At 42.2% G+C, this 26132-nt stretch overlaps 1 protein-coding gene across 5 annotated transcripts in view; it reads left to right on the forward strand.

The window, feature by feature from the left end:
• The window catches only part of nhsl3 (NHS like 3), a 278490-nt gene that overhangs the window by 125430 nt on the left and 126928 nt on the right, over nt 1-26132 (forward strand). The window contains exon 1 of one of the 5 annotated variants that reach the window (XM_072547898.1): nt 19086-19232. The exons of 3 other annotated variants lie outside the window; for them this stretch is intronic. In XM_072547898.1, coding sequence (XP_072403999.1) covers nt 19139-19232 — 94 coding nt within the window. In that variant the 5' untranslated portion in view covers nt 19086-19138. Of the gene's footprint in view, nt 1-19085; nt 19233-19721; nt 19834-26132 lie in introns of those variants that run through there. One more of the 5 variants, XM_072547899.1, reaches the window with a different exon arrangement.

A 26132-nucleotide genomic window follows, 5' to 3' on the forward strand; every position in this document is an offset into this window, starting at 1 on the left:
CAAATATATTAAGGACAAAAGGGTAACTAGGGAGAGAATAGGGCCCCTCAAAGATCAGCAAGGCGGCCTTTGTGTAGAGCCACAGAAAATGGGAGAGATGCTAAATGAATATTTTGCATCAGTATTTACTGTGGAAAAGGATATGGAAGATATAGACTGTAGGGAAATAGATGGTGACATCTTGCAAAATGTCCAGATTACAGAGGAGGAAGTGCTGGATGTCTTGAAACGGTTAAAGGTGGATAAATTCCCAGGACCTGATCAGGTCTTCCCGAGAACTGTGTGGGAAGCTAGAGAAGTGATTGCTGGGCCTCTTGCTGAGATATTTGTATCATCGATTGTCATGGGTGAGGTGCCTGAAGACTGGAGGTTGGCAAACGTGGTGCCACTGTTTAAGAAGGGTGGTAAAAACAAGCCAGAGAACTATAGACCAGTGAGCCTGACTTTGGTGGTGGGCAAGTTGTTGGAGGGAATCCTGAGGGACAGGATGTACATGTATTTGGAAAGTCAAGGACTGATTCGGGATAGTCAACATGGCTTTGTGCGTGGGAAATCATGTCTCACAAACTTGATTGAGTTTTTTGAAGAAGCAACAAAGAAGATTGATGAGAGTAGAGCGGTAGATGTGATCTGTATGGACTTCAGTAAGGGTTCGACAAGGTTCCCCATGGGGGACTGATTAGCAAGGTTAAATCTCCTGGAATACAGGGAGAACTAGGTATTTGGATACAGAACTGGCTCAAAGGTAGAAGACAGAGGGTGGTGGTAGAGGGTTGTTTTTCAGACTGGAGGCCTGTGACCAGTGGAGTGCCACAAGGATCAGTGATGGGCCCTCTACGTTTTGTCATTTACATAAATGAGTGGAATGCAAGCGTAAGAGGTACAGTTAGTAAGTTTGCAGATGACACCAAAATTGGAGATGTAGTGGACAACAAAGAGGGTTACCTCAGATTACAACAGGATCTGGACCAGATGGGCCAATGGGCTGAGAAGCGGCAGATGGAGTTTAATTCAGATAAATGCGAGGTGCTGCATTTTGGGAAAGCAAATATTCGCAGGACTTATACACTTAATGGTAAGGTCCTAGGGAGTGTTGCTGAACAAAGAGACCTTGGAGTGCAGGTTCATAGCTCCTTGAAAGTGGAGTCACAAGTAGATAGGATAGTGAAGAAGGCATTTGGTATGCTTTCCTTTATTGGTCAGAGTATTGAGTACAGGAGTTGGGAGGTCATGTTGCGGCTGTACAGGACATTGTTTAGGCCACTGTTGGAATATTGCGTGCAATTCTGGTCTCCTTCCTATCGGAAAGATGTTGTGAAACTTGAAAGAGTTTAGAAAAGATTTACAAGGATGTTGCCAGGGTTGGAGGGTCTGAGCTATAGGGAGAGGCTGAACAGGCTGGGGCTGTTTTCCCTGGACCGTCGGCGGCTAAGGGGTGACCTTAGAGGTTTACAAAATTATGAGGGGCATGGATAGGATAAATAGACAAAGCCTTTTCCCTTGGTCGGGGAGTCCAGAACTAGAGGGCATAGGTTTAGGGTGAGAGGGGCAAGATATAAAAGAGACCTAAGGGGCAACCTTTTCACGCAGAGGTTGTACGTGTATGGAATGAGCTGCCTGAGGATGTGGTGGAGGCTGGTACAATTGCAACATTTAAGAGGCATTTGGATGAGTATATGAACAGGAAGGGTTTGGAGAGATATGGGCCGGGTGCTGGCAGGAGGGACTAGATTGTGTTGGGATATCTGGTCGGTATGGACGGGTTGGACCGAAGGGTCTGTTTCCATGCTGTCCATCTCTATGACTCTAAGTGGAGCTGAGTTTGATTCTTCTGAAAATGACTTTGCTATAAATCAAATGTATGTTGCTTTAAATACATCAGGCCAAATCCAACAAACAGAAGGTTCATCAAGTAATGTGGGTGAGGGAGCTGTGGTTTGGCGGAGGGGTGAAGGGAGCTAGGGTTAGGGAAGGTGAGGGTGCTAGTGGGGTGGGGTTGGAGTTGAGTGTGTGGGTGGGGGAAGTGTTGATGGTGAGGTTGATAGTGAGGGATTGAAGAAGTTTGTGATATTAACTGATATAATAGGTGAACTTCAAGTTAGATCAACGTTGTTGAGAGATGCAAATTAATAATTGAGGATTGAGATCCGGAGGAAAACCTTCACACTGTGAATTAACATTTGGCTGAGAACATGAAGAAGAATGATATACAGGCGAAGAGCCCACAGATATTCAGGGACTTGTTGAATGGTTAGACAGGAGGATTATTGGATTTAGGTTTTGATTGGGAAGACAGACTGAATAGCCTTCCTGGTCTTTTTTTTTTAAAACTCTGGTCCTGCACAGGAAATAGTCATTTTGATGCTGGTTTTCTGGGTCATCTCAAATTCTTGACCATCATTTTCAGCTGTTACTGCTGTTGCAATGATCTGTAAGACTTTGTGTCTTTGTGTCCATGTGTTCTTTATTTTAACTAACACAGGTTTTGGACACTCACAACCCAACTCCCTGTGACTCCCTTCACATTAATCATTTCAAAGGGAGATCTAGGCATAGTTTTTCTCGTAAAACCCAAGGTAACACAAATCAGCAAACAGTTTATAACTGGACACAGCGGGTATGTGCTAATCTAAAACTGAAGTTTACAGCCAAGCCTGTTTGAACAGGCTTCACTCTGCAGCCAACGGAGCAACTTAAATCAAAGAATAATCTTACTCCTCATGGTCTTCAGTTACTGAAAGGAATCTCACTTGTAACAGAAATTATATCACTGGATCTGGACACACTCCGGTTTGGCATCAGATCACTGAACTTGGCAACAGTACAGATGTGTCTGATTACCTGGGGAAATTGAGAAAAAGGAAACAAGTTTCATTTGGAATAATAGAGATTCTCCAAGTTAGTACTGTAATCTGTTAATATGAGGCCAGTCTTTCTGAACATTTTTTTTCACTGGAACGTTAACTAATTCCTTCACCATTTATTTGTCAGTAAATGAATGATCCTCAGGAGATTAATCCTTTATCAATTAAAAATTCCCCATTGTTTGAATATTTAATATTTTGATGCCTTTACAGGTGGGAGTAATGATAAACAGTTAAAGTCCCAGCAACACAAACCTTTTCTGCAGAGAATTTGTTCAAATGTTTGTGTCCAGTCCCAGTATAAATGACCCAGTATAAATGGTGTTATTGTGTCATACTGTAAGTGGTTTGCTTTCAAAAGCTTCTTGGGTTCAATGATGTCAGTTTCTGTTTGGTCTCTGCCAGTGTTGGTGAACTTTCCCAATATCCATCTATGTTCTGTAACCCACTGAATTTACAAATTGTTACACCTGATATGTGACAATAACCCGCTAACTGACACCTAGTTTCTGTCAATGCCACTCAGTTTCAGAATTTATTACAGCCCAGTCCAAACATGCTCAAAAGAGCTGAATTATAAGAGATGAGGTGAGAGTCATTGCCCTTGACAATAAGGCCACGTTTGAATGAGGAGAAAGTGAGGACTGCAGATGCAAGGAGAATTTCTTCCTGATGAAGGGCTTATGCTTGAAATGTCAACTCTCCTTCTCCTTGGATGCTGCCTGACCTGCTGTGCTTTTCCAGCACCACACTCTCAACCCATATTTAAATGAGTGTGGCATCAAGAAGCCCCACAAAGACTGGTATCAGTTGGCATGGGAAAAAAACTGTCTACTGGTTGGAGTTAGGCCTGCAAATTGGAAGATGGTTGTGATTGTAGGAGGTCAGTCATCTCAGCTCCAGAAATCTCTGGGGGAGTTCCTCAGGGTAGTGTCCTAGGCCCAACCATCTTCAGCTGCTTCATCAATGACCTTTGCTCCATTGTAGGATCAGAAATGGGGATATTCACTGATGATTACACATTGTTCAGCACTGAATAGCCTCCCTTCTCATTATTTAACTTCTGACCTCCACAGAAAATAGCCATCATTTTCACGCTGGTTTTTTTTGGGTCATCTCAAACTCTTGACCATCATTTTTAGCCATTACTGCTGTCCCCAGATACTGAAATAGTCTATATTCAAATGCACAAGATCTAGAAATTATCCAGGCTTGGGCTGACAAGTGGCAAGTCACATTCAGATGAATGGGAGAATCAGGGGGTAATTGGCTGCTTTGGGACTTGACCAGGTGACTCGGAAAGACCTGAAGAAGCTCTAGTTGCCACACTCTAACACTGTGTCCAAAAGTTAAATGAGAAAAAGAAAATGTAAAATATTACACCAGCTCTCACCCTCACACCCCCTCACCCTCACACCCCTTCAATTCCCTCATCCTCACACCCCTCCTCCTCACACTTCTTCAATCACCTTTGACCTTGATACCCCCTCAATGGATGTGTGAGTAATGATGAAGGTGCAAAGACACTTTGAGAGGATTTGGAGAGGCTAAGTGAATGGGTGGATATTTGACAGATGTTGTAAAATGTGGAGAAATGTGAGATCATCCATTTTAGTAAAAAAAGCAGAAATACGAAAGTGATCAAGCAGAGTCAATGTGGTTTCATGAAGAAGACATCATTCCTGACAAATTTATTGGAATTTTTTAAGGTCTAAAAAACAGGACAGATAAAGGGGAAGCTGTGGATGTAATATGTGGATTATCAGAAGGAGTTTGATAAGGCGCCACACTTAGGGCTACTTAATAAGATAAGAAACCATGGTGTAGCAGGTAGTATATTACCATAGCTAGAGGATTAGTTGACTAATAGAAGAGAGAGAGTTGGGATAAGGGGAACATTTTCAGGATGATAACCTGTAACTTGTGGAGTACCACAGGGATCAGTGATTTGGATTAATGACTTGGATGGGGAAAGTGAATGTACATTTGCCACAATAGTGCATAACACAAAAACAAGTGGGAAGGCAAGTGATGAAGACAACATAAGGAATCAACCAGTGATAGAGACCGATTCAGTGATAGGGTAAAAACTTGACAGATAGAATATAATGTGGGAAAATATGAGGTTATACACTTTGGCAGGAAGGATAGAGGAGCTAAATATTATTTAAATGAAGAAAGAATATAAAATGCTGCATAATGGAGAGATTTATGAATCCTCATCTATGAATCACATTGTATTGTTCTATTGTTCTATTGTAAAAAGCTAGCATCCCAAGTTCAACAGTCAATATGGAAGGCAAATACAATGTTGGCTTTTATCTCAAAGGATATGGAGCATAAATACCTTGATGTTTTACTGAAACTATACAAGGTACTAGTTAGACCACAGCTGGAATGCTGTGAACAGTTTGGGCCCCTTCTCTAAGGAAAGGTGTAATGGCATTGGAGGCAGTCAGTCAAGGTTCACTAGGCTGATACCGAATATAGAAGGACTGGTTTATGAGGAGATGTTGAGTGGATTTGGCCTGTATTCATTGGAGTTTAGAAGAATGTGAGGTGACCTCCTACAAGATTCTTAGGGATTTGATGTGGAGTGATTGCTTCCCCTTGTTGGAGAGTCAGGGACCATCATCTTAGAATAAGTGGTTGCACATTTAAGACAGAGACAAGGAGAAATATCTTCTCTCTGAGCATAGTGAATCAGTGGAATTCTTTGCCACAGAGGATTTTTGAGAATGGGCCATTAAGTATATTCAAGGTTGAGATAAACAAATTTTTAATCAGTGTGATCCTGCTGCTCCTTTAACAAGGTTATGTTGTTCTTGTTTTTTTTTTCTGGAGGTTCCAAAATGTTTGGGGTTTATCTACTTGAAGAAGCTTTTAAGTTTTAAAATAAAACTTGTACAATGAAAGGGGAGCGGTCAGTTCTCCCAGCTCAGCTTTTCTCTGATTCGGCTTTTGTTTGGTTTTAGTAGGCAGTCAGTTGAAGGCTGCTGGACCAAGAAACAGCTACATGGAAGAAGATGTTCCATGCTGAATCTCTGTGCCATCTCTCTCTCTTGAAAGACCCTGGGTTGGATTTTTCCTGTTTTTGGGAAGCAGTGTTTATGGGGATTGTTGAAAGTATTTGGAACAGCATCATTAAGCTGGGATAATCTGTTGGGTTTTCGGATAGAGGTAGTTATTCTACATTCTCTTTTATGTGTGTTTCATTGGGCAATCTTGCAAATAATTTCTATTTTGTTTAAAACAAAGTGGTTGGGTCAGATGCGCTACTCCTGGAATATCCGCTCACACCTGCTTAAAAGAGCTTGAAAAGTTAGGGTCCGGGCTGCTTTCTTGAAATGTTTTGAGGGGGTCTGGCCTGCTCTATAATGTTAGTAAGGGGGGGAAATTGAGGGTTACGGGGAAAAGGCAGAAAAGTAGAGTTTGAGATTATCAGATCAACTATGGTCTTATTGAATCGTGCATCAGACTTGATGGGCTGAATGGTCAACTTCTACTCCTAAATCTTCCGGCTTTATAGAGATAGGATGGTTGTAAGGGCTGGCAGAGATTACATAGGGAGGGGTGTGGGCCTGAAGGGGGTTGCAGAGATAGAGAGGGATTTGCAGACTGGAGGAGGTTCCAGAGTAAGGGAGAGGCATGGGGTCTGGAGAAGGTTATAGAGATATTGAGGGATGTAGGATCTGGTATAGGATACAGAGGTTGGGAGGGTTGTATGAGCTGGAGGAGATTATGGAGAGTAGTGATATATTTGAAAACTAGAATGAGCATTTTAATTGGCAGATATTGCAGGTCAGCAAGCATGGGGTGATAAGAAATTGGTGCTTGGTGCAAGTTAGGACACAGGTGGCAGAGATTTCAATGATCTTGAGTTTATAGGAATGTGAGCAGTAATTCAGGAAGTTATTCGAATAAGCAAATACTGAGGTGACATGAACAAGGATTTTGAACCAGATGAGCTTTTTACAACAAACAATAATTTACATAGTCATAAGTAGACTAGCTCTGACTTTCAGTTTCATCATTTGCCATGGTGGGGTTTGAACCCATGTCCTGAGGACAATTAGCCTGGAATTTGTGGATTACCCATGCAATGACATTACTGCTACATTATCACTTCTGTTAATCAATAAACAACAATGCTTAGTTTTGTCTTTGCTTTGTTGATCAGCAATAACTTGTTCGAGGTATGCGTGAATTTGTGTGAGTATCTAGTTTATGACCAACATTCTCTTTTTTGACATATTTGTATGAATAAATCATTTGGATGTGGTTTACTTGATCTTTGTAGGATAAAAGTTTTGTAAAATTCTTGAGATGTTTTTAACCTTGCAGGATCTGAACCATAAACATTTAAAAAATCCATGAAATACAATGCTATTCTTTTAGTTTCAATATGTTTAAATATAGGTTCCTGGAAAACCAGGACTACCTTGTTCTTTGCACGCAGCTGGAGTAGTAAGCACCTGGGTGGAACTCACAAAGTCTGTAATATAAGCAAGAATCTTAAATAACATAGTCAAGCTGTAAAGTGAGTTTTGAGAGGATTACTTCAGTATAAAACAATTTCTCCTGAAATGTAGGTTTGTGTTACATCTTTACAATGTATACCCCTAGTCAGCTGTTGCATGTATAGCTTTCATTTTATGTGGAAACTTTAGTTAAAAATTAGCTCCTGTCCTGTAAGGTCTGGTCTGTAAATACTTACTTTTCCTCAGGGCTAGCAACAAGAATGAATGTGGGACAACTTTTTATTAAATATTTCATACACATTTAGTGGGTGGCACAGTGGCACAGTGGTTAGCACTGCTGCCTCATAGTGCCGGAGACCCGGGTTCAATTCCTGCCTCAGGCGACTGACTGTGTGGAGTTTGCACGTTCTCCCTGTGTCTGCGTGGGTTTCCTCCGGGTGCTCCGGTTTCCTCCCACAGTCCAAAGATGTGCAGGTCAGGTGAATTGGCCATGCTAAATTGCCCCTAGTGTTAGGTAAGGGGTAAATGTAGGGGTATGGGTGGGTTGTGCTTCGGTGGGTCGGAGTGGACTTGTTGGGCCGAAGGGCCTGTTTCCACACTGTAATGTAATCTAATCTAATCTCTAAAACATACTTTTACACAACTTTTCTTATCCTCAGTGTAATACTTGGAGAAATACTCAGAATCAAATTTTATCACCCAGCAGCATAATTTCAAGCTAGCCATATAAGGTAAAGAGGGTATCAGTTACATAATTACATTTTTCTCCATTTTATGAACAGCTCAAGTCATCAGGTACAATAATAATTGTTAACAATATCAACAAAGTAACTATAAATTAAGCAACTATGAAAAGGTATAAAGGACTTAATCAGAATCTGAACATTTTTGAGGTGAACATTTTGTATTCTATGATCTACTTACTCTAATCCTGATTACATGGTATCTGCACCTGCTCACATTAAATTTGTTTCAAAGACTTGAGTAATGAAATTGCGATTATTAGTGTAGGATGCTGTTCCTACTGAAAAAGTGCAGCTTTGCAGCTCTCTATTCAGGGCTGCTCGGCTTGCTCTTTCTGCAATAGTTTAAAAAGCACCACACTTTTACATATGGATTAGAAATGCTGCTGTAATCAATATAATTTTCAAATTGATTTTTTGTCAGTCGGCCCAAGCTGATGATGTTAAAAATCAAACAATACCAGGTTATTGTCCAACAGGTTTATTTGGAAACACTAGCTTTCGGAGTGCTGCTCCTTCATTAGGGAGCTGTGGGCCATAAGACACAGAATTTATAGCCAAAGATTTATAGCCAAAAATGACATATTGAACAAACTTGGATCTGTTAAATCACCTTCTCAAGATAACTTAAGGTTTTATAACAAAAGGTGATGTCTCAGCTCAGACAGTGCATTAAAGGTGTGAGGTTAGAGTCTGTCTCTATCCCAATCTTGAGTCAGACTGGTTTGATTTCCAAATTGGAATTTACAAACTATTACATTGATTTTTATAGGACCCCTACAGTGTGGAGGCAGGCCCTTTGGCCTAACAAGTGCACATCAACCGTCCAAAGAGTAACCCACCCAAACCCATTTTCCTACCCTATTATCCTATATTTGCTCCTGACTAATGCACCTAACCTACACATCCCTGAACACTATGGCCAATTTAGCATGGTCAATTCACCTAACCACATTTTTGAATTGTGGGAGGAAACCGGAGCACCAGGTGAAAACCCATGCAGACACAGGGGGACGACATACAAACTCCACACAGTCGCCTGAGGTTGGAATTAAACCCACTTCCCTAGCGCTGTGACTGCCTGCAGATTGTGCATTTTTGAACAAAATAGGTGTGCCTGCAAATATAATACTGCAAACACAAATTCACCACATAGACTTATATCTGTGTGTGCATGCATGACAGAGAGATAGAGTGTGTGTGTGTGTGTGTGCATATGAGTATGTGTGTGTGAGAGCATGTGAGAGAGTGTGTTTGCTTGTGTGAAAGTTTGGTAAAGTGTGTGCGTGGGTGTGATGGAGTGTAAACTTGTGGGAGGGTGTGTGTGTGGTTGTAAGTATGGGGGCTGTATATATGTGCGTTTGAGAGAGGGCCTGCATGAGTGTGTGAGTATATAAGAGTGTGAGTATATAAGAGATTGTATAGTGTAGTGGGGTCACCTGCAGTGTGACATGAACCCAAGGTGTCTTGGTTGAGACTATCCCCATGGGGACCGAACTTGGCTATCAGCCTCTGCTCGACCACTTTGTGTTGTTGTCTGTCCTGAAGTCCGCCTTGGAGGATGGTCACCTGAAGATCTGAGCCAAAATGTCACTGGCTGCTGAAGTGCTCCCCAGCTGAGAGGGAATACCCCTGTCTGGTTTTTGTTGCACAGTGTCCATTCATCCATTGTCGAAGCACCTGCTCGGTCTCTCCAATATCTGAGCTGAGATGTCACCTTTTGTTATAAAACCTTAACTTATCTCAAGAAGGTGTCTTAAAAGAAGTTCTGGGATTTACATTTTAATGAACCGAAACCTATAACCTACTCTAAAAGATGAAAGACTTAAGAACAATCCAAGTTTGCTCAATATATCATTTCAGTTGCATGATATGGTCATCTTTTGCTATAAATTCTGTGTCTTATGATCTTATGCTCCACAACCTCCTGATGGGTGGCACAGTGGCTCAGTGGTTAGCACTACTGCCTCACAGCGCCAGGGACCTGGGTTTGATTCCTGTTTTGGGCGACTGTGTGGAGTTTGCACATTCTCCCTGTGTCTGTGTGGGTTTCCTCCCACAATCCAAAGATGTGCAGGTTAGGTGAATTGGCTATGCTAAATTGCCCATAGTGATAGGTGCATTAGTCAGGGGTAAGTGTAGAGCAATGGGTCTGGGTGGGTTACTCTTCGGAGGGTTGGTGTGGACTTGAGGATGCTGCCTGACTGGCTGTGCTTTACCAGCACCACTCTAAAGTAGACTTTGATTTCCAGCATCTGCAGTCCTCACTTTTGCCTTGTTGGGCCAAAGGACCTGTTTCCATACTATAGAGAATCTAATCAAGAAGGAGGAGCGCTCCGAAAGCTAGTGCTTCCAAATGAGCCTGTTGGATTATAACCTAGTATTGTGTGATTTTTAACTTTGTCCCCCCAGTGCAACACCAGCATTTCCACATCAAGCCAGTGATGGTACAGAGCCTCAAACAGGAGTTAATTAAAGCACAGAATGTATTAGTCAGCCAGCCAAACTTAAATAACATGTTTTGATTTTCCTCAAGATAGTCTACTTCATCAAGGTTTCAGCTTATGTTATTGACTAGATATTTATATTGTACAAACTCTCCTTGCTTTATATTTTGTAGTGTGGCTAGTCAATGTATCTTGTGAATTAAACAATTGTTCTGAAAATGAATCGAATTAAGTGTTTTCACCTCCTTGCTGTTGTTACTAAAAATGTCCCATATAGTTATACCCAAATGCATAACTGATTCTAGGTCCTGGCTACTCAGTTTGTCTAACAAGAACTAAACAGTTTGCAAATACAATTACTTAGTTTAAAATTCAATGCCCTACGTTTTCCACCGGTTGATGCCCAAGAGTTTGGGATCGATCTTTCATGTTAATTTTCATAGGTCACTGAGATGTTCTGATATCAGCATTTCCCTCTCACACATCCCACATTTTCTCTCCAGTGGATTTTTCAGGCCCAAGTTTAGTTGACTTTTTCTGATACACAAGTCAATAAATTACCTGAATCATTCAACCAGGCAAACCACATTTATGTAAACTTATTAATAATCAGTATGTCAATTCCATAATAAATATTTTTCATCAAGTACAAAAAAATGAAGGTTATTTGAGGGTAAGCAGCTTCCTAGTCAAATAAGATTGGGAACTAAAATGGTCTGAAGTAAATGATGCCTGAGAGCAAGTTCAAACCTTTCGCAATGCTTTGGGATTTTCTCTGATTTGCTTTGAAGCTCTCTTTTAAAAATGTTTTACATGAGGGTCTTGAGCAGCTTGCAGAAAGAGGCTGTTGTGATAGTTGCAGGATTTTGATGTTTCAGTAAGAACAGAGAAGATGGTAAAAGAGGGGGAGGTGTGGCATTGTTGGTCAAGGACAGCATTATAGTTGCAGAAAGGATGTTTGGGGACTCGTCAACTGAGGTAGTATGGGCTGAGGTTAGAAACAGGAAAGGAGAGGTCACCCTGTTGGGAGTTTTCTATAGGCCTCTGAATAGTTCCAGAGATGTAGAGGAAAGGATAGCAAAGATGATTCTCGATACGAGTGAGAGAGACAGGGCAGTTGTCATGGGGGACTTCAACATTCTAAATATTGACTGGGAACACGAGATGGGTCAGTTTTTGTCCAGTGTGTACAGGAGGATTTCCTGACACAGTATGTAGACAGGCCTACAAGGGGCGAAGCCACATTAGATTTGGTACTGGGTAATGAGCCTGGCCAGGTATTAGACTTGGAAGTAGGTGAGCACTTTGGTGATAGCGATCACAATTCTGTTATGTTTACTTTAGTGATAGAAAGGGATAGGTGTATACCACTGAGCAAGAGTTACAGCTGGGGGAAAAGGCAATTACGATGCGATTCGGCAAGATTTAGGAAGCATAGGATGGAGAAGGAAACTGCAGGGGATAGGCACATTAGAAATGTGGAGCTAATTCAAGGAAAAGCTACTGTGTGTCCTAGATAAGTATGTACCTGTCAGGCAGGGAGGAAGCTGTAGAGCGCGGGAGCCATGGTTTACAAAGGAAGTGGAATCTCTTGTCAAGAGATAGGAGCAGGTTTATGTTAGGATGAGATGTGAAGGCTCAGTTAGGGCGCTTGAGGGTTACAAGGTAGCCAGGAAAGACCTAAAGAGAGAGCTCAGAAGAGCCAGGAGGAGACATGAGAAGTTGTTGGTGGATAGGATCAGGGTAAACCCTAAGGCTTTCTATAGGTATTTAAGGAATAAAAGAATGACAAGAGTAAGATTAGGGCCAATCAAGGATAGTAGTGGGAAGTTGTGTGTGGAGTCAGAGGAGATAGGGGAAGCACTAAATGAATACTTTACAACAGTATTCACTCTAGAAAATGACAATGTTGTCGAGGAGATTACTGAGATACGGGCTACTAGACTAGGTGGGATTGAGGTTCACAAGGAAGAGGTATTAGAAATCCTGCAGTGTGTGAAAATGCATAAGTCCCCTGGGCCAGCTGGGATTTATCCTAGGATCCTCTGGGAAGCCAGGGAGGAGATTGCCGAGCCTTTGACATTGATCTTTAAATCGTCATTGTCTACAGGAATAGTGCCAGAAGACTGGAGGATAGCAAATGTAATACCCCTGTTCAAGAAGGGGAGTAGAGACACCCCAGGTAATTATAGACCAGTGAGCCTTACTTCAGTTGTTGGTAAAGTGTTGGAAAAGGTTATACGTGATAGGATTTATAATCATCTAGAAAAGAATAATTTGATTAGGGATAGTCAGCACGGTTTTGTGAAGGGTAGGTCGTGCCTCACAAACCTTATTGAGTTCTTTGAGAAGGTGACCAAACAAGTAGATGAGAGTAAACCGGTTGATGTGGTGTATATGGATTTCAGCAAGGCGTTCGATAAGGTTCCCCACAGTGGGCTATTGTACAAATTGCGACGGAATGGGATTGTGGGAGATATAGCAGTTTGGATCAGTAATTGGCTTGCTGAAAGAAGACAGAGGGTGGTGGTTGATGGGAAATGTTCATCCTGGAGTCCAGTTACCAGTGGTGTACCGCAAGGGTCGGTGTTGGGTCCACTGCTGTTCGTCATTTTTATAAATGACCTGGATGAGGGCGTAGAAGGGTGGGTTTCGATGGAGTTGTGGATAGTGACGAAAGATGTTGTAGGTTACAGAGAGACATAGATAAGCCGCAGAGCTGAGCTGAGAGGTGGCAAATGAAGATTAATGCAGACAAGTGTGAGGTGATTCACTTTGATCGGAGTAACCAGAATGTAAAGTACTGGGCTAATGGTAAGATTCTTGGTAGTGTAGATGAGCAGAGAGATCTTGGTGTCCAGGTACACAGATCCTTGAAAGTTGCCACCCAGGTTGATAGGGTTGTTAAGAAGGCATACAGTGTTTTAGCTTTTATTAATAGAGGGATCGAGTTCCGGAACCATGAGGATAAGCTACAGTTGTACAAAACTCTGGTGCAGCCGCACTTGGAGTATTGTGTACAGTTCTAGGCACCGCATTATAAGAAGGATGTGGAAGCTTTGGAAAGGGTGCAGAGGTAATTTACTAGGATGTTACCTAGTATGGAGGGAAGGTCTTATGAGGAAAGGCTGAGGGACTTGAGGCTGTTTTCGTTAGAGAGAAGATGGTTGAGAGGTGATTTAATAGAGACATACAAGATAATCAGAGGGTTAGATAGGGTGGACAGGGAGGGCCTTTTTCCAAGTATGGTGATGACGAGCACGAGGGGGCATAACTTTAAATTGAGGGGTGATAGATATAGGACAGATGTCAGAGGTAGTTTCTTTTCTCAGAGAGTAGTAAGGTATGGAATGCTTTGCCTGCAATGGCAGTAGATTCGCCAACTTTGGTCATTGGACAGGCAAATGGACATACATGGAATAGTGTAGGCAGGATAAGCTTCAGATTGGTATGACAGGTCGGCGCAACATCAAGAGTCGAAGGGTCTGTACTGCACAGTAATGTTCTACGTTCTATAGTTACGGTTCCTGCTTCGATGGAGAAGCAATAGGTGCTTCCCTAGTGGGTAAGGAGGAGTAAAGTGAAGAGAAAGAATAAGGGCAATGGAAATAATACACTCAGGTCTGACAGGCAGCCAAAATGCACAGGTGAATGGACAAAATGCTTCAACACAACTGGGCCTTTCCATTACTCGAGAGCAGGAAAATACAGATAATTGAGTTTAAAAAGTAACTGGCACAATAACCACCTGTTTTGTAAATATTTTGAAATTATTACAATTGTTACAATATTTGGGACACTTCTAATCTGATTACAGGAGATTTATTTAGGGTTAATTAGTATGGCTAATGCTGTGAAGAATAAAGATACATAGGAATCAAACTGGGTAATTGCATCATCACACCTATTACATAAAATTGATAGGATATCATGGATGTGTTTTTGTTCCTGTTGCTTAGTGCAGAAACAGAAACAAACAATCTCGAGGAAGCAAGTGAGAGTGAGGAGCGTCTGCAGAAATATAAAATGAAAACTCACTCGAGCAAACCCTGTAATTTTATTCAGTAAGCAATCCAATAATAACCTTCTGTTTATCATATGCTTCTGCATATTTCTGGGTTTGTATTGCAAGTCAATACCACTTGCAGGCTGCTTTTGAACCCATTAATTGCATTAATTTTCCTTTCAAGATTGAACCAGCCTTTACACCAAGCTGAATTACAAACTTCTGACTGTCTGAACCATCTGATTGTGTTAGCCTTAAACTTCCTAAAATAATGAACAATCATCCTCAACAAGGTCAGTACCAGATTAAAGTGACACATATTCGGGAACCAACCATCTACGTCTTGGAAATCCTCGGAGGTGGGCAGTCGTGTTGCGGCTGTATAGGACATTGGTTAGGTAAAAACAATGACTGCAGATGCTGGAAAGCAAATACTGGATTAGTGGTGCTGGAAGAGCACAGCAGTTTAGGCAGCATCCAACGAGCAGCAAAATCGACGTTTCGGGCAAAAGCCCTTCATCAGAATAAAGGCAGTGAGCCTGAAGCATGGAAAGATAAGCTAGAGGAGGGTGGGGGTGGGGAGAGAGTAGCATAGAGTACAATGGGTGAGTGGGGGAGGAGATGAAGGTGATAGGTCAAGGAGGAGAGGGTGGAGTGGATAGGTGGAAAAGGAGATAGGCAGGTCAGACAAGTCCGGACAAGTCAAGGAGACAGTGCTGAGCTGGAAGTTTGAAACTAGGATGAGGTGGGGGAAGGGGAAATGAGGAAGCTGTTGAAGTCCACTTTGATGCCCTGGGTTAAGTGTTCCGAGGCGGAAGATGAGGCGTTCTTCCTCCAGGCGTCTGGTGGTGAGGGAGCGGCGGTGAAGGAGGCCCAGGACCTCCATGTCCTCGGCAGAGTGGGAGGGGGAGTTGAAATGTTGGGCCACGGGGCGGTTTGGTTGATTGGTGCGGGTGTCTCGGAGATGTTCCCTAAAGCGCTCTGCTAGGAGGCGCCCAGTCTCCCCAATGTAGAGGAGACCACATCGGGAGCAACGGATACAATAAATGATATAAGTGGATGTGCAGGTAAAACTTTGAGCGCTTTAGGAGGTGGGGAGGCTGCAGAAGGATCTAGACAGTTTGGGAGAGTTGTCCAGGAAATGGCTGATGGAATTCAATGCGAGCAAATGCGAGGTCTTGCACTTTGGAAAAAAGAATACAAGCATGGACTACTTTCTAAATGGTGAGAAAATTCGTAAAGCCAAAGTACAAAGGGATCTGGGAGTGCTAGTCGAGGATTCTGTAAAGGTCAACATGCAGGTTGAGTCCGTGATTAAGAAAGCGAATGCAGTGTTGTCATTTATCTCAAGAAGGTTGGAATATAAAAGCACTGTTGTGCTACTGAGACTTTATAAAGCTCTGGTTAGGCCCCATTTGGAGTACTGTGTCCAGTTTTGGTCCACACACCTCAGGAAGGACATACTGGCACTGGAGCGTGTCCAGCGGAGATTCACACGGATGATCCCTGGAATGGTAGGTCTAACATATGAGGAACAGCTGAGGATCCTGGGATTGTATTCATTGGAGTTTAGAAGATTAAGGGGAGACCTAATAGAAACTTACAAGATAATACATGGCTTGGAAAGGGTGGACGCTAGGAAACTGTTTCTATTAGGCGAGGAGAGTAGAACCCGTGGACACAGCCTTAGAATTAGAGGGGGTAAATTCAGAACAGAAATGTGGAGACATTTCTTCAGCCAGAGAGTGGTGGGCCTGTGGAATTCATTGCCGCGGAGTGCAGTGGAGGCCGGGATGCTAAATGTCTTCAAGGCAGAGATTGATAAATTCTTGATGCCACAAGGAATTAAGGGCCATGGGGAGAATGCGGGTAAGTGGAGTTGAAATGCCCATCAGCCATGATTGAATGGCGGAGTGGACTCGATGGGCCGAATGGCCTTACTTCCACTCCTGTGTCTTATGGTCTTCTGGACCACATTTACCACCCTCTGCGAAAAGATCAGGAAATTGCATCACCACAAGAAGTGACATCACCAACCCAAGGAAACCTAAACACATAAAGAGAAAGTGGGTCACTAACGCTACTGCTTCACTGGAGGCTCACTGATGATGTTATCTAGTATGGTGACAAAACACCTAAAAACAAACCTTCCAGCTTAGTGAGCAAATTACATCCAGAGGTCATAGGTTTAGGGTGAGAGGGAAAACTTTCAAAAGGGACCTAAGGGGAGCCTTTTCATGCAAAGGGTGGTGTAGGTATGGAATGAGTTGCCAGGGGAAGTGGTAGAGGCTGGTACAAATACAACATTTAAGAAGATAACTGGATGAGTATAAGAATAGGAAGGGTTTGGAGGGATATGGACCAAGTGCTGGCAAATGAGACTAGATTAGCTTCGGTTATCTGGTTGGCATGGATGAGTTGAATGGAAGGGTCTGTTTCCATGCTGTATATCTCTGATTGTATGGCCCAAGGTTTCATAATTCATTGTGAAATATATGTTTCCAAAGCAAACATACTTGCAGAGTATTATTAATTACAGCAATACCTATACTTAAGAGTTAAAATTAATATTTAAAATGTTATATTTGTTGCTCCAGAGTTCTCTTGTCCTGATGCCATTTAGCTGAGGTAAAACTCCAACTGGCCTTTCTTCTGATTTGTGTGTGAAAAGCTATGTGGCCATGTAGGGCATCACTACACATACAGCATATGTGACCTGATTTGTAAATGGAACTTGCCTACAGTTATCACTAGGAAACAGTCAGGAGCAGGAGCATTGGCTGATCTTCCTTTAGCTGCTTGCCCTGTGGATGGATTTTATCACCCTGCCCCAGTGAGAATGGGGCATGAGATAAGGCTAGAGTGAAGTAAGACCAAGTTTGGGAGATCAGGGCCTCATTTAACCTCTAACCTGATGATCTCACTGCTACTGCTGTGTGACATTTGGGAAGCTCCAGTGAAGTCCATCCAGTGTCAAAGCCCTACAGAGGATGCTGGAGGGACACAGCAGAATAGCCAGTAGAGGGCAAACACTTTGGAAGACCAGCAGGAAATCCTCCAATCTCAACGCTTGACTCTCCCTCTTCTTGGAGATAGTGAGGACTGCAGATGCTGAAGAGTCAGAGACGATAAAGTGTGGTGCTGGAAAAGGCTCAGCAGGTCAGGTAGCATCTGAGGAGCAAGAGAATCAACATTTCAGGCATAACCCTTTATCCCTCTCCTAGCTATACATCACTCTCATCCCTCTTTTCCCCATCTCTCTTTCCTCTGTAGTGGTGATGTTTTTGGTGGTAGCATAATACAGTAATGCAGAGACCCTACATTTGTATCAGGACAGAGTCTAAATATGTACATACCTACCAGGCAAGAGTTTCTATCAGGAGAGAGTCTTTATAGAGAGGCGGTGTAGGTACATTTATATATCAGAAAAGTTTTGACAGAATGGGTCCCCCCTTCACTTAACCAAGATCTTTAAAATGATGAAAGGTTTTGTTGAGTGGACATATGGAGATTGTGGGAGACCATTTCGAGGATGTCAGTGTAGGATTGTCACCAAAAATCCCATCGGGAATTCTGAACAAGCTCCTTTACCTAGAGAGTGGGAGAATGCAACTCAGTGCCTCAGGTAGTAGTTGGAGTGAGGAGTGTTGATGTATTTCAAGGAAAGTTAGAAAAACATGGGAGGGAGAAGAGGTGGAAGATTACTATGGTGAAAGATGGGAGGAGAGCTGAGTGAAGGATAAACTACAGAAAAGACTGGTTAAGTTGAAGGGTCTGTTTCTATGCTGTAGGCATGCTGCCTTATTAATAAAATGATCAAACTGTTGGATTAGCATAAAAGCCCCTCTGATTCACCAATGAATGAACAAAATAAGCCCCTTGCCTCCCCTGCCCCTTCATCTCATTTCCTGCCTCAAACATCTATTTAGTGTTTTCCACCTTCCCCATCCTGACACTCAGCCTTGGACCATTCCTCTTCCCCCACCACCCAGTACTCACCTACTCTTACCTCCCATACCTGTGGCTCAATTGGGAATTGGTTGGGAACTGTCTCAGGTTTTCTGGTTTATATTGTTGGTTTCCTGTGTTTGTCAGATTTTGATTCAGTATTTTTCATTTGATTTCACTCTCTGTTTAAATCTTCTTTTTCACCCCAGCTGACAATAAAAACATGGTTTAAAAAATCTGAGCAAACTGGAGATTATTAGAATGGGACAGATAAGAATGTGACTGAGAAAAGATAAAAGAGGCAGAGAGAGAATTTTAAAACTGAGTAGAGATGTGACTGAGAAACTGAAACAGGAAAGAAACTGACCAAAAGGAAGATGTAGGGAGATAAGACAAGGCATAAACTGGAACTGAAAAATGCGGGGCAGTGAAACAAATAAAAATGGGATGAGCGAAGAGGAGGCAGACTGTTGGGAGAGATTCTGGGGAAAGCCTTCCCTCCCTCCCTGTTTCCTATTGGCTGTCCTCAGTGATTGATGGAGACTGACTGTGCTGGAGCTTGTCTCAGCTTCTGGCCAGTTGCCAGGTGTCACCCATTCTGCAGCAATGAAGGAGAGTGTGGGCAGCTTCAGGTACAAACACACGCAGCATGGGGAATGTCCATCACACCAAGAAGGTACAGGGTGCAAAGAGCAGACCCTTGTGGCACTTTGCTCTTAGGCGGCCTAACAAAAAGAAAATAGGTAAGTCCCTGATTGTGTTCAAGTAAACATTGGGACTTTTACTCCGTGTGTCTGTTACTGCGGGAGCTGCTAGTCTGTGTAAAATATCCTGTGTTCCCGCAGTTTCAATGTATTTATTGCTGCTGCCCTGCTACGAAGCAGTTCTATTTGAAATTCTGGATTGGGGTCGGAGTTGGGGGAGAATTAATGACAAGGACAGCAAGCTACAGTCTGTTTGATTGGGACAGTGTCCTTTGTGTGACCATTACGTGTAACAGAACCTGCTTCCGTTGTAGCTAGAAAATGTTAAATTATTTTAAGTAGCAAAACAGGTTTTAGTTTGGTTTTGAAGTGCGCTGTAACTAAGGTTACTCCCTTTCCTGATCCCCATGGCGGTCCTGGGGCGGGGGGGTGGTGTGAATGGGGAGCAGTTTGTTGGTTTTCTCTCTACTTGCTGGCGTTTGTAATTAGGGATCTCACGATTTGTCTGCTCTCACTATTCAACAGCTCTGCAGATCAGAGACCAATCTTTAAGAGAAAGATGTTAGTGTGTTTAACAAGATGTTTGACTGTCCCCTGGGTGTCTGGAGCTCGGCTGTATGCTGCAAGGTTGGAATGAAAGGTAGCTTTGTTTGTAGGAGAGGAAACTGGGTCTGGGAGAACCTGCCTGCACTTGTACAGGTGAAAGGCAAAATACTCCCGAGATCAGAATTAACTAATAATGAATTTCAATGACTGGTAATTTGCACAAATCTTTAATATTAACATTTTTCTGTATTGACCATTTATTCTCATGAGGGAATTGTGTGGAAACATGTTTGTTGTCAATATTTTCTATTTGCAATGTACATTGTTTTAAGGTTCTTTGGTATGTCGGTGTGCTGTTTATGTTGAACCTTCCCAATGTGTGCTAATATTGACTGAATATAGTCCTGAATTACCCATTGTGTGTGAAATAAGAGCAGGAGTAGGCCATTCAGCCCCTCAAGCCTGCTGTGCCGTTCAATAAAATCATGGCAGATGGCCTCACCTGCCTACTCCTCCTGTGCTTTGACTCTGAGAAAGTAAATGTTTGATCCTCTTGATCCTAAATGAATTTGATGTATCCACAATCCTCCAGGCTGGAGAAATCCAGCAATTCACAGCTGAGTGAAAAAATCTCTCCTCATCTCAGATGTGGAAAAGACTGAGGATACTGTGAATAAAAACAGAAATTACTGGAGGAACTCAGCAGGTCTGGCAGCGCCTATGGAGAGAGCAACAGAATGAATTTGAAAAGTTAAAATGTGCTGTTGCTTCTCATTATCTGCCCTTTGTCTTTCTTGGACTATTTATAGTCCAGTGGATTTCAGAGTGTGCATTATTTTGGTATATACTTCATGCCAGAGTTTAACAGATGTTCTGTTTGTAATTGATTCATTTAAACATAATGATAGGTGTCTCTGCTAGCGTAGCTTGTTTGTTTATAAAACATGAAAATAGTCTTCTGCTTTCAGTAAAGGGTTAATGACTGCTCGAATTTCTCTCTCCAGGGTTTTTTATGTTTTTTTAAAAAAAGTGGGTTTTGTCTCTTTGGAATTAATAATGAGTCTTTGGAAAAGGGAAGCTTTTAGATGCAAAAGCTTCCCTTTGTCTCAAAATGCACAGTATTTCCAGTATTTCAGTTTTTTGGACGTCCAGCATCTGTTGTACATTTGATTTGAAGATGAGCAGTGTGTATACATGTATTTATGTGTTTTCATCTGAAATTATAGGTTCCTAGGTTTTGACTTGCTCTCGTTTTCACTTCAGTGGATTATGGTAAATTACACTTGGACACCACGGATGAGGGAGTTGTGCAGACTTGCCAATTGGAGTTGTTCTCTCTCTTTTACTTCCTGTTGCACTGATTAAAAATCTTGGGAACAGAAATCTTTTTCTTGAGAAAGTTTGGATGATTAAATTCATACAAATATAGTAAGTTGTTTTCTTTTGAGCAAAGAAGGCTGAAGAGGGGACCTGACTGAGGTCATAGTCATAAACTATGGAAACAGACCTTTTGGTCCAACTAGTTCATGCCAACCATGTTCCCAAATTAAATTCATCCAACTTGCCTGTGTTTGGTGCTTATCCCTCCAAACCTGTCCTTTTCATGTACTTATCCAAATGTCTTTTAAATGTTGTAACTATACCTGCACCCTCCACTCCCTCTGTACAAAAAAGTTGCCACTCAGTCCTTTTTAAAACTTTCTTCTCTCATCTTAAAGATACACCCTTTAGTTTTGATGTCCCCCACCCTAGGGGAAAGACCCTTGCTATTCACCTTTATTTATGCTCCTCATGATTTTATAAATATCTATAAGTGCCCCCCCCACATACTCCTGTGTTCCAGTGGAAAAAGTCCCAGCTGATCCAGCCTATTTTTATAGCTCAAACCCTCTAGTCCTGGCAACATCCTGGTAAATCTTTTTCTGAACCTTCTCCGATTTAATAATAATCTTTCTCTTTGCAGGGTGACCAGAACCATTCCTTGTATGCCAAAAATGGCCTCACCAACGTTCCCTATAACCTCAACATGACATCTCAACTCTTATTGCTCAGACCATTCAGTATAAAGGAAAGTGTGCTAAACGCCGCCTTAACCACACTGTGTTAAAGTACCTATTTAAGATGGCTCAGGGAATCCCTGATGGACTCTGCCTGTAAGCCTCTCTGGGTTCATCTGAGAGATTGTACTCTGTGGTAGTCTGGAATATAAAACTCTTAACAGACAGTTTAGTTTAAATTAATTACCTTTATTTAGGTTGGCGCAACTTCGAGGGTTAAAGGGCCTGTTCTGTGCTGTATTGTTGTATGTTCTATTTATCAATGGAATCAATATTATACTTTAACATAGATACTTACAAGCCAGGCTTGAGTAGCAGCACCAGCTCATACCCCTAAGAGCTCTCTCAGGCTACTCCCTTATTGCTGCAAACAAGCTGCCTTTATACAGCAATTTGTATTAAAATTCCAAAAACGACACATCCTTAATCTGATAAGCAGCAATAAAATGGCAAAAGTTTTCAGAAAAAGAGAAACCCATTGACAGGTCAGTGTACGCTTGACTAATTAAGCTACATGCACATCAAAATGAGAAACCTTGATCCAGCCAGGCCAACTGGTGAATTTGCCTTGGCTAGTACATCATGAGACTAGTCTAAACTATGTGGGAAAAGGTCATGAGGTCACATCGCCTAGCTAACATGTCCAGTATCATTTGTCTACAAAATGGCTGTTTCTTTTAAAGTCATTTTAGGTTCCCCGAATGCAACTTAAGTTCATAACATTCCTGGATCTCGAGCTCCAGGGAGCAACAGACACATTCAATCCTTGACAAGCCAGTGTTCACTCACTTCAGACCAAAAAGGGTTAATCTTTCCACCATCTGTCTCTCACTGTCCCTTGAACCCTTCAGTCAGTGAATGTAATTTATAGAAGAATGTTTTCTCTCTCTCTCTCGCACCTGAACATCTTCCAACTTTCAGCCTTTGTGTTTTCCCAGCCTGTAAGGTAATGAGGCATTCACTTCCCAAAACAGTCAAGATGAGGGAGTTGAGCTTCATAAATTCAAATCTGCTAAGTGTGGTATGCATGAAAATCCATCAGGAAGGTTCCATTACGTGCAAATTTCACTCTACTTAATTTAATTACAAGTTCTTTTCCTGTTGAGTATGAGTTTTTTGTTGAGATTCTTTGTTATAACCTACTAATTTAATTATCTGACATCCCACTGTCAAGTATGCCTCCAGCCTCTGTCGTGAGAAGGATGTACTGCCACCCATTCCACAAGTGAACAAAAGCTTCACCTTATTTACACTTGATTCATTGACACTAAGAACAGATATTTCCCCTCTTCTCCCCCCCCTGGTGTCATGGTCAAGTGCTTTCCCTCCTCCTTCTGTAACAGATGTGTCACATTTAGAACTACAGGCTTTCTCACCTGTCATGCAATTTTCAAAGAATTATTTACCTGAACTCCAAAGTCTCCTTGTTCTACAAACTACCCAGGGTCTTACCATTAATTGTACAACTCTTGCCTTTGTTTGTTTTACCAAAATGCAATACCTTGCATTTATCCAAATCCTTAGCCCTTTAACCCATTTAGAGTCATAGAGATGTACAGCACAGAAATGGACCGTTCAGTCCAACTTGTCCATGCCAACCAGATACCCCAACCAATCTAGTCCCACCTGCCAGCACCTGGCCCATATTCCTATTCATAGACCCATCCAGTTGCCTTTTAAATGTTGCAATTGTACCAGCCTCCACCACTTCCTCTGGCAACTCATTCCATACACATACCACCCTCTGAGTGAAAAAGTTGCCCCTTAGGTTTCTTTTATATCTTTCTCCTCCCGCCCTAAACCTATGCCCTCTAGTTCTGGACTCCCCTACCCCAGGGAAAAGACTTTGTCCATTTATCCTATCCATGCCCCTCATGACCTTATAAACCTCTATAAGGTCACCAAGATCACTTTGTAGTCTTAGAGAACCTTCTTCACTGTCCATCATACCAGCAATTCTGGCATCACCTGCAAGCTTACTAATCATGCCTCCTATATTCTCATCCAAATAGTTTATATAATTGATAAACAAAAGTGGACCCTGATATCTGTGGGTCACTGCTGGTCACAGGACTCCAGTCCAAAAAACAACCCTCCCTCGCCACCCTCTGTTTCCTATAGTCAAGCCAATTTTGTATCCAGTTGGCAAGCTCTCCCGAATCCCTTGCCTTTGCTGACACCTCAAAAAAACTTCAGAAATCTGGAGAAGTAAATAAGACTGACTTCCAAAAAATGAAACCAGACAGATCCAACACTCCACGCTTCTACGGATTACCCAAAATTCACAAACTAGGAGCCCCACTCAGACCATAGTCTTGCTAACTGGAACACCAATTTATGCCACTCCATCCACTCCACCCAAGAATTCCTGAAGACCATCAAAGACACTAAGATAGAAGAGGATGAAATAATGGTCTCCTTTGATGTGACAGCCCTGTTTACGTCAACCAACATTAACCTGGCCAAGGAAACACTGACTACACTATTAGAAGACCCAAAGACACACACACCAAACACCACCAACTTCATTAACAAGGACAGCATCGTCAAGCTAGTGGACCTATGCCTTACCACCCACTTCACCTTCAACAACCAAACCTACAGAACACCCATGGGATCTCCAATATCAGGGTTCTTAGCAGAGGCAGTGATGCAGAGACTTGAACAAACAGCTCTGTCAACCATCCAACCCAAACTTTGGGTCCGCTATGTGGGTGACACCTTTTGTCATCACTAAATGAAACAAATCAAAGGAAACCTTCAAGACCATCAATAATCCCCTTACTGGCATAACATTCACTAAAGAGGAGGAAAACAACAACAAACTGCCACTCATAGATGTCACAGTCGAGCAAAGAGCCAATGGGGAACTTCAAACCAGTGTCTACAGGAAAACAACACATACGGACCAGATACTGAATTACAGAAGCAATCATCCCAACACCCACAAACAAAACTGCATTAGAACATTATTTCAATGAGCCAACACACACTGCAGCACAGAGGAACTATGCAAAGTAGAGGAAAGTCACCTGTACAGTGTATTCAAAAAGAACGGGTACCCAATGAACACCGTTCGCCGATTTCTCAGCAACAAACCCAAACAAGCAGAAAAAACATGTCCAGAAACCCTAGCCACTCTCCCCTATATCAAAGACCTCTTGGAAATGACTGCCAGACTACTCAGACCCCTTGGCATCATGGTAGCCCACAAACCCACCAACACACTAAAACAGCACTTAATGAACTTGAAAGATACTATACAGACAACAAGCAAAATTAATGTCATTTATAAAATATCGTGCAAGAATTGTAACAAACACTACATTGGATAAACAGGCAGAAAACTAGCCAGCAGCACACATGAACATCAAATAGCCACAAAGCATGACCCTCTCTCGCTAATATCCTTAATATGTAGATAAGGAAGGACACCACTTTGATTGGGACAACACATCCATCCTAGGACAAGCCAAACAGAGACACGCACGAGAATTCCGAGAAGCGCAGCATTCCAATTGGAACTCTATCTATCAACCCCTGAGAAAAAGAATAGGAAATGACATCACCACAGAAAATGACATCACCAACCCAAAGAAACCCAAACATAGAAAGCAGGAATCATCAGCAGTGTTTTGCCTGGAGGCCCACTGAAGATGTTACCTAGTATGGTGACGAAACATCTAGAAATGAACCTTCCAGCTCAGTAAGCAAACCTACATCCAGAACCTCAACCTGAGCTAGAAACCTTCTCAAAACTTGCTATGCTGACTATCCTTATCATTCCTTGCCTCTCCAAGTCATGTAAATCCTATCTCTCAGAATCATTTCCAACAACTTTTGTACAAGGTTGAGAGGCATGGGTGGAGGGTAGGAGGGGGGGGGGGCATCATTTTAAGGCAAAGGGTAGAAGGTTTAGAGGGGATTTGAGGGAATGTTATTTCACTGAGAGGGTGTTGGGAATCTGAAATATGCCATCTGGGAGGGTAGTTGAGGTGGACAACTTCAATACTTCAAAATTATTTGGATGAGCCCTTGAAATGTCACAGTATTCAAAGCTATGGGCCTAGTGTGGAAAGTGCCATTATGTGGATGGGTTGGTCTTAGTGGGATAAAGAGCCTCTTCTGTACTCTGACTCTACCAATAATTTAAACTTCAAAACTAACCCTCATTATACATTGAGCAAAACAGTCAAGGATCTTTAGAAATTAGCAGAAGATTAGTATTTTGCATGATCTGGCTATTGTGATTGGCTGATAGTGTTATGCTAATCATCTTGACTTCCACTACGAGAATCATAGAGTCAGAGATGCGCAGCACAGAAACAGACCCTTT

Source organism: Chiloscyllium punctatum, chromosome 27 (genome assembly GCF_047496795.1).
Source record: "Chiloscyllium punctatum isolate Juve2018m chromosome 27, sChiPun1.3, whole genome shotgun sequence".
Classification (NCBI taxonomy): Eukaryota; Metazoa; Chordata; class Chondrichthyes; order Orectolobiformes; family Hemiscylliidae; genus Chiloscyllium; species Chiloscyllium punctatum.